This window comes from Herpailurus yagouaroundi, unplaced genomic scaffold (genome assembly GCF_014898765.1).
Source record: "Herpailurus yagouaroundi ecotype Mexico unplaced genomic scaffold, PumYag 215, whole genome shotgun sequence".
Classification (NCBI taxonomy): domain Eukaryota; kingdom Metazoa; phylum Chordata; class Mammalia; order Carnivora; family Felidae; genus Herpailurus; species Herpailurus yagouaroundi.
Window position 1 is genome coordinate 11,401,889 of NW_024412446.1, and position 8,395 is coordinate 11,410,283.

Here is an 8,395-nt window from a genome sequence, read left to right on the forward strand (position 1 = left end):
AATTTGGAAAACTGGATTTGACACTTGTAGGCAGATCCATGAATAACAGTAATCCCCAGAGCCGGTAGCACAGCAACACTGGGCCAGGCAGAGGCCCCAGTGTTGTCCAGCTTACCTCCATCTCCTCAGAGGACAGCCTCTGGAATGTGGAGCTGCACTCCTGCCTGCAGGAAACTCCATGCTCCCAAGAGTCTTGGTGGGGGGTGGGAGGGGTTCCCATGAACACCTCGGTGCCCATGAGCCCCCCCCCCCCCCACCCAGGTGCAGCAACACATAAGTGACACATGGGAAGTTCGGAATTCCCTGCCCCCAGTTCCAGTGAAGGTGCTTCCAGACGTTCCCACAGAGGCAGCCCTGACCAGACAGCAACAGGCAGGCCTGGGAATAGCTGGGCTTCATCTCAGAAGTGGATGGGGACCAGGCTAAGCCAGTCCGACGACCAGAGCTCTAGTTGCCATCCATCCCCAGATGTCCCTACCCCACGCCTCAGCAAAAACCCCTTATGAATTCCAGCACTTTATTTGGGCACAAGATGTCAGGTATGGGCAGCTTCATACTGCCCCATTTCCACAGGAACTAGAGCAATGCTTGTTCCCAGATGTGAATTAGTAAGCTAAATTCAGAAGTAGAATTGGCACCTCCAAACAGAAAGATAAAAATGCTTTTGTATCAAAGTTGTGATTAAAAAAATATAAAGTTAAACGCACAGGCATAGAGATGGCAATCCTCAGAACTGCCCTGAAATGTCAGCCTTGAATTTCGTCTAAGTCTCGTAAGCAGGTGAACCCTGGGGAGGTCAGCGCCCCTCAGGGAAATGGGGTGCAATGGGGTGAACTGTGAGCCTGCCTGGCTTCCACATGGGCAAACCTCTGTAGCACCTCTGGTAGTGTGTCGAGTCCCTGCTGGGGAAGGCAGGGAAAAACATGGGGCACAGTCACTGCAGAGCTGAGACACAGGGACAAGGCCAAGCCCTACAGTTGGGACTGAGTGTGGGAAAGGCCAGCCCCACCTGGCATCCTCCAACTTTGTGGTGGCTCTCATGAAGTGGGGCCTCTGCCCATCTGGTCACTGCCGAGGCCATGCAGCAGCAGAGTCTGTGGGCCAAACCTGTGGTCACTACAGACTGAATACAATTCAACTCCAGGCCCTTACTTTCCATCAGTGTCTGCAGGAGAGAGCTGGTCCCAGACGCTCAGGCCAGTGGTGGGAGAGGGGAAGGAAGGCTGAGTCAGGCCAGGGACAGGCCTCTGGGACCAGCTCTGGCCTTTCGGAGCTGGGGCCCAGCACACATCAGAAGCCAAGATGAGGGGCAAACAGAGCGTGGTGGCGTCAAGGCAGGCAGGCAGGCACAAGTCAGGGACCGCAGCAGGCTGCTAGGACAGCATGGACTGCTGCACTGCCTTCTGCAGCGACTGCCGCGTCACCAGCAGACGCACCACCTCCTCCGAGCGCTTGGTGAGCCGCTTCCGGGCTTGGTCGTGCGTGACCATGGTCATGTCCCAGCCATTCACCTGGCCCAAGGAGAAAATAGAGCCTACCTCAGTTTTCTGCCCTCTCAGATCTGGAAGCAGGTTGGGTTTTGGGGTCCTGGGTCACCCAAGCAGGCTCCCAAGCTGATGTCTCTTGGCTGAGGGATCACCAAGTACCACATTTGAGGCACACAGAGGAGAGAGCCAACTTCCTCTGGGGGCAACACCACCAGGGCCTCCAAACAGTTTCAGGGAGCCTCCCAGGTGCCCCAGGAAGCAGGGCAGCCCCCAACCCAAGTGCTTCAGACCCTGACCCAAGCGTTATTTTCCTCGTCTGGGACATGTGTTACCTGCATAATCTTGTCTCCAATCTGCAGCCCAGCAATTTCAGCAGGGCCTCCTTCAGATACCCGTGTGACATAAATGCCCTGGAAAGAGACAGCCTAGGTCATTAGACTGGTCCCTTACCCAGAAAGCAAAGCCCAACATGGCAAACTCCCAGCCAACTCTGCACAAGCCTGCCCCCAGCACAGGCTGTGCCAAGACAGCCTAGAGGAGAGCGGGGCTGCCCCACCATGCTCTGGCACCTCCTGCCGGCCTCTTCCTGTTCCTCCTGGACTCTAAGTGAGTCTTCCTAGGGCTGGGAGGTCCATTCCCCCACCTCCATCCCTATGTATTCCCACCAGATCATTTCTTAAACCTTCTTAGGGAGGACTATTTGAAAGAGGTCTGCTCCCTATGTGAAGGCCCTGGAAGCAGAGACCCACCATCTCAGGCCTCTGAGCCCAAAGGAGAGATCCCAGGCCCCTGGTCTCTCTCACCTTATCTGTCTTGTCTTCTGAGAAAGGATTCTGTGAGGGATCCTGGTCAATTCCACCTCCAATGCTGAAGCCCAGTATTAAATTCTCACCTTGACGCAGCTTGTGAATTTCAACTCTTTGCTGGCAAAGGGAAAAACACGTTGGAGGTAGGTGGGTATGTGGACAACAAATCTGATCTGTGTCCAGCAGTAGCCTCAGGCTGCTAGGCCAGCTCAGAGCCATGCCAAGGGGGTGGGGCCCAGGGCCCTCTTCAAGATTCCAGCTGGTCACCAGCCTGGGAGACAGGGGTGAGACTCAGAACTCAGCCACAACAATCCACCTACGCAAGCTGTCGGAGCCTTGTTCCCCTTCCTATTAGTCTCAGGCACCAACCTTAGTCAACATGCGCTTTAAGCCCCTCCTGGCCCAAGAGCCAGCATGCTATGGCTGCTATGGATTGGGAGGGGAGAGGAAGGGGACTATGTCCCAGGGGAAGGACCACACAGGGCAGAAGGGGTCAGGCCCTGTGTGGGGAGGGGGGAGGGAATGTAGGTACCTTGCTGAGGCAGCTCATTGCTGAGCCAACGCTATCAAGGGCAAGACTGGAGATGCTCCAGAAAAGCAGAGAAGTTCAAACTTGCACAGAAAGGAGAGGAAGGGCTGTCCTGGCCAAGGGACAAGAGCATAGACTTGAAAGTGGTACAGATACATGTCCATGAGATGAGTGTACAGCATAGGTCTGGAACTGGGTGCTGAGGTAAGGCTGGGGCCAGATCAGAAAAGCTGCGGAGTGTGGGCCCAAGAGGCTAGCCCTGAAGGAAGGAGTTTCTCCCTAAGCCCCAGACCTTACTGTTCATGCAGTGTAGGAGGCAGAAGAGGGTTCTAGGTCTGTGATCCCCAAACTGCCAAGCTCCTTTCAAAGCCCTCAGCAGGCACCCTTCAATCACCAAATAGTAGGGGTAGGACAAGATCACTGCCCGCCCCCGCCCACCACTCCCCCTCACCCAAAGTTGAGTTCTAACAGGAAGGAAAAAAAACCAAAGTGACTTGATCTGGACGGAGGAAGGATCATTTGCAGCAGGCCTTAAAGGAGTGACAGGAGTCTGGACACCTGATTTTGATTCTGGGCCCACTAGGGCTCCCAGGAGTAAGGTTGGTCATGGTCAGGTTTGAGGCTAGAATGACCACTTGGGTAGTCAGGAGGGGAACGGGTGTATCCCAGAGGTGGGATGTGGAGGCCAGGGAACACGACTACTTGGAAAACGAGGTCAACAGACTTGGGGACTGCCCACGGTGGAGAGGAGTCAAGGGAAACACGCAGCCACCTGGCCTGGCTGAACACAACCATCTCTCAGCTGGTGACCCTGAAGAAGCATTTTGGAGTTCCAGGAGCCACCCAGGCAAGTGTCCAGAAGGCAGAAGGACCTATGGAACCAGAGTTCAGAGGAGAAGCGAAAATGGTTTTAACATTCGCAAAATGGTAACTACGTGGGATAGGCAGGAAGCAGGAAGGAAGCCTCCTCCACCCCTTCCCCAATCCAAAACACAAGAGGGAGAGGCCAGACCCCCACCATGTTCAGACATGTTCCTAGTGTTCCCAAGAATTGGAAGGTCATGGTCTTACAGTTTTGAGGAAGGCCTGCGGACGGACCTGCCAGAATAGGAGAAAGGGGAAGCAGGAAGTATGACTAGGCCCACTAGACCTAGGTCCTTGTGCCCAAAAGTGTGAGCTCCTCCAGGCTTGCTCCCCCTCCTCCAAAACAGAACTTTGCACACCATTGACCCACCCTCAGGGTCAGAAGGGAGTACAGGCCCTTGGGCTGGAAGACAAGGCCCTGTCACTGACTCACTAGGTGAAGTCAGGCAGGTTATGGCCCCTTTCTGGTGCCTCCCCTACACCCCCTTTTTTCCATAAGAAGCAAACCTGGCCCCTTCTCTCTGAGGCAGCTAGGGATCTAGAAAGCCAAGGTTGGTGCGGCCAGGGTGAAGCTTAGGACAGCTGTCCCCAGATCCAGAAATGTACTTTCCCAGGCCACAGCTCGTTCTCTAAGCTCAAACTCACATGCCACCTTTATCAGCAGCTTCACACCCTGCCAACTTCTGACTGCAGGAGCTCCGCTGTACACCCATCTGAGATTCTGCGGCAAGTCCCATGGCCTCAGGACTGGGACTTCCATCTGACCCAATGGTGCCTGGCAGGCATTTCTTCTCAGAGATCTGGGTTTTTCCTGAGGACTTCCTTTAGGCCTGGACATGACCAGACTTCTCTCTGGGACTCAGTTTCCCCACCTCCGCCTTGGAGTTTGCCTCCAGGCTTCATTCAGCTTTGGCACTGGCTTCTGAGTCTAATGTCCCAGCCTGCCTTCTTCCCTCTGCCTAGTCTAATAGCATCTGGCACCCAAGACAAGGCAATGCGGGGGGGGGGGGGGGAAGCTGTAGGCAGGGCCCTGAGCTAGCCCGAAGTGCCAGGCGAGGAACCTGGACTTTGCCCCAGGGCTAGGGATCCGGGGAAAGTTTGGAGCAGGAGCGAGCCAACTGCATGAGCCTTCACTCTGGAGCGGGCGGCGGAAGGTCCGAACAAGCAAGCCTGGATGGGAGGGATACTGGGCTGCTACTCAGGCTCAGGCCATCTCCACCCCCCAAGTTTCCTTCTGGGCGGCGGCGTCGGCTGCAGCGGAGGAAGCACTTCCTCATTCCAGAGGCTGCGACTCACGGACGTCGGGCCCGGTGCCCGCCCCCCTCGGCTGCTCAGCTGGGGACTCAGGCCTGGGAAGGGGGCGCTCTCCCGGTATTCCCACAGCTGGGGACTTTCTCCTCAGTCCTTCCCGCAGGAAGGAGTCCGACGCAGCGGCGGTAATGTGCGGGGTCCGGCCTCGGTTCAGGGTCTTCAGGAGGCGCTTGGGTCCCAGCCATCTCTGTTGCCTGGCTGGGGAAGACCGCGGTCCCGCTCAGGCAGAGCCGGGACCAGAGCCCTGGCGCCGGTTTGCAAGAGCCCTGGGTTCAACGCTTTGTCAACCTGTCTGGGGCGTCAGTTTACCTATCTGCAAAGTGGGGACAAGCCAAGACGAGGAGGAGCCCGCGAGCGCACTCACCACCACAGCGGTGACCGGCTGGCCGGGGATGTAGGACATCTCGACCGCAATCTGGCAACCAAGCGCAGCTCAGTGAAGCCCTCAGCGAAAATCCCAGCGGCCGCGCCCTCCTTGGTTAACAAAGGCAACCCAACTCGGCCCGCCCCCTCATGAATAGTTAGCAGATCCCCAGCCAGTCACCGGTCGGAGCGCTGTTCAGCTTTCGGAAGTCCCTGTGCTTGCGCAGAAGGACGGGGAGGGGGTGGAGCGTGCTCGGGGAGCCCGCCGCGTACGCGTCAGGGGGCGGGAGCGAGGTTTTGGCGCATGCGCAACCTGGTCCTCCCAGCAACCTCCAGCGCAAGATGGCGTGGGGAGGTTGTCTGCCGCTGGCCGTCTGAGAGAACGCTAAGTGTCTGTGTCCGCCGTCGTGTTGCAGGTACCTGGACGAAACTGGGCAGGGCCGGTCCGAACCCTCAGCCTCCTCTGCGTCTCGCGAAGGTCCGAGATCCGCGAATGGTGGGAGGTCTTGGAAGTCCCGGGGGGGAGGGGCGGCGTGAGCGCAACTCGCCAGGCTCCCGGGGCCACTTGTAACTTGGTTCCCTCTGCAGCTCCGCGAGAAAGCAGAGGCTGAGCCCCGGCGGGTGCGATGGCCGCTGTGGTGGCCAAGCGGGAAGGGCCGCCGTTCATCAGCGAGGCAGCTGTGCGAGGCAACGCCGCTGTCCTGGATTACTGCCGGACCTCAGTGTCAGCGCTGTCGGGGGCCACGGCCGGCATCCTCGGCCTCACCGGCCTCTACGGCTTCATCTTCTACCTGCTTGCCTCCGTCCTGCTCTCCCTGCTCTTAATTCTCAAAGCGGGAAGGAGGTGGAACAAATACTTCAAATCACGAAGACCGCTCTTTACAGGAGGTCTCATCGGAGGCCTCTTCACCTACGTCCTGTTTTGGACATTCCTCTATGGCATGGTGCACGTCTACTGAATGGGGGCAGGGATGACTTTTTTAAAAAACCAGATTGGGAGGACTGTCGCCAGGATTTAACACCGTGTACACTTAGTTTTTAAATTGTTGAATTCGCTGCTTGTTCTGTAACGTTATAACTTATATCTGAAGACGAAGAGTCTGTAATATTCTTCAGATTAAATGAAGCGTAAGACACTTCGTGGAGTTTTTTGCCTACCTTAACTCATACCCCATGTGTGCCGTGGGTGCAAAATTGGAGAGCTGGGACTGGCTTCTGTAATTTCCCTGCATTTACACACAGGCCACCCAGAGAGGGCCAGTAGGGCCTAAATAAAAAGAAAACTTACTGTTAACATCCTGAGAAGTAATAACAGTTAATATTCATTGTGTTTTCTGTATGCCAAGCGTTGTGCCTTGTACCTTTTACACCCATTATCTCGCTTAACTCTAGCAATATCCTTATGGGGTAGATACGTTATCCCTCGTTGATGAAGCTGGGGCTCTGGTTAAATATACCTCTGCCATTAGAGGCACAGCTAGAAAGAGGCAGAGCCAAATTTCAAATACAGGTCTTTTAATTCCTCCTGCTGTACTGACGAGTGTACCTTTTCAGATTCCAGCCTTCCCTCCCAGTAACCACTGCTTTCAGGTATGAATGGTGCCATTTTAGTTCCATTTCACCTGGTTACAGCTGGCTGTCATTTCCATTTTAAATAAGTTCAAGCTCTTTTCTAGAATATGTCTAATGGAGATTAAACAGACAACATTGAAGCTAAACTTTGGGCTTGTTTAGAGTGTCTGTCTATATGCTAATCTACAATCCCTTCTTGTCGGGGTTGAGGGGTTACATCAGAATAAAGTGCATATACTTGAGAAATATGTATTGCATTAGAGTTATAGTAGCGAACATGTTGCTCAAGGAATTTATAGTTAACTAGGAAGACCAGTATTACCTAATCTCACAAATATTTAAATTATGGTAAGTGCTGTGAAGAGAGCACATAGGAGCCCCAAACTGAGCTCAGGTTGGGGAGTGGGGATCAAGAAAGCCTTGAGGAGGTAACATTACATTTGAGACCTCAGAGTTGAAGAACAGTGTTGAAGAACAAAGTTGAAGAGGCTACTTGCAAGAAAGCACATGTGCGGGGGCCATTGGGCAGGAGGGAGTTGGACATGTATCTGGAGAGTTAGAGAAGAGGCCATGACCGGGACCTGGAAGGCTACGGTGGGGATTTTTTGGCCTTGGTCCTAAGAGCAGTTTGGGGGAGCCTTTGGAAGTTTTAGCCAGGAGTGATGTGACATTTGGATTTTCAAAAAAGATCAGCTTTAGATCAGAAGATGATCTGAGAGCTTGAGTCCAAGTCTCCTTTTACACATGGTATATGGTCTGTGGCCAATAACGTAAATGGATCTGGGACCCAGGCCTCCTGAATCCCATTTGGGGCTCTGGACCACATGCTTGCACATGAAGGGAAGAAGCCGCTGAGGCCACAGCTTTGCCTCCCCCTCCCAATGACCTCTAAACCCTTTCTCAGACCCCGACTGAAGAGGCTCACATTCATGGTTTGCATACTCCCCCTTCTTAAACTCCCCCGTCCCCTCAAGGCCTTCTCTGAGTGGATAAGGGAAGATTCACTCCTGATGTGGAGTTAAGGGAGAGTCCTACTGGATATGGGGGCGGGTGAGGGGGTGGAATAAGTGAACTGATTCACTTAACTATTTCTCTATCTCTAGGCAGTTAAGGTTGTTTGAAATGTTAACTGTTAGAAAAAAATACTGCAAAGAATATCCATGTCTATATTGTTTTCAGGGAACTTAATAAGCTTCTAAAACACGATAAAAGCTTGATTCCAAATGCTTTCCAGAGTTTTATCAAATTACACTCATTGAATGAAAATTACCAGTTTTATCAGTGCCTTCCCAGTCCTTTAATGTTTGCTCATTTAAAGAGTTTCCTTATTTCCATTTGAATTTCTTTGCAAGAGAATAAGGAACATAATATATTGCTTTTATATTGCTTACTAATTGTTTGTGTCTGCCTCTTTAGGGCTCACTTTCTCCTTACATTTTCCTCTAAAACACGGGGTGACTAAG

At 53.6% G+C, this 8,395-nt stretch overlaps 2 protein-coding genes across 4 annotated transcripts; one reads left to right on the forward strand and one right to left on the reverse strand.

The window, feature by feature from the left end:
* Positions 1-500: 500 nt before the first annotated feature.
* TAX1BP3 (Tax1 binding protein 3) lies at positions 501-5,494 on the reverse strand. Of its 2 annotated transcripts, none has more exons than XM_040455593.1 (4): positions 5,362-5,494; positions 2,291-2,410; positions 1,820-1,897; positions 501-1,511 (listed from the first exon to the last, which is right to left on the reverse strand). In XM_040455593.1, exons 1-4 carry the CDS (start codon positions 5,398-5,400, stop codon positions 1,374-1,376), a joined length of 375 nt encoding a protein of 124 aa, XP_040311527.1. In that variant the 5' UTR covers positions 5,401-5,494; the 3' UTR covers positions 501-1,373. The 2 variants fall into 2 exon arrangements, with proteins under 2 accessions (XP_040311527.1, XP_040311528.1); XM_040455594.1 differs by lacking the exon at positions 5,362-5,494 and adding an exon at positions 2,826-3,217.
* A 158-nt stretch (positions 5,495-5,652) lies between these two features.
* Positions 5,653-7,174, forward strand: EMC6 (ER membrane protein complex subunit 6). Of its 2 annotated transcripts, none has more exons than XM_040455595.1 (2): positions 5,653-5,776; positions 5,949-7,174. In XM_040455595.1, exon 2 carries the CDS (start codon positions 5,987-5,989, stop codon positions 6,317-6,319), a length of 333 nt encoding a protein of 110 aa, XP_040311529.1. In that variant the 5' UTR covers positions 5,653-5,776; positions 5,949-5,986; the 3' UTR covers positions 6,320-7,174. The 2 variants fall into 2 exon arrangements, with proteins under 2 accessions (XP_040311529.1, XP_040311530.1); XM_040455596.1 differs by having other exon boundaries at positions 5,685-5,838.
* Positions 7,175-8,395: the final 1,221 nt, after the last annotated feature.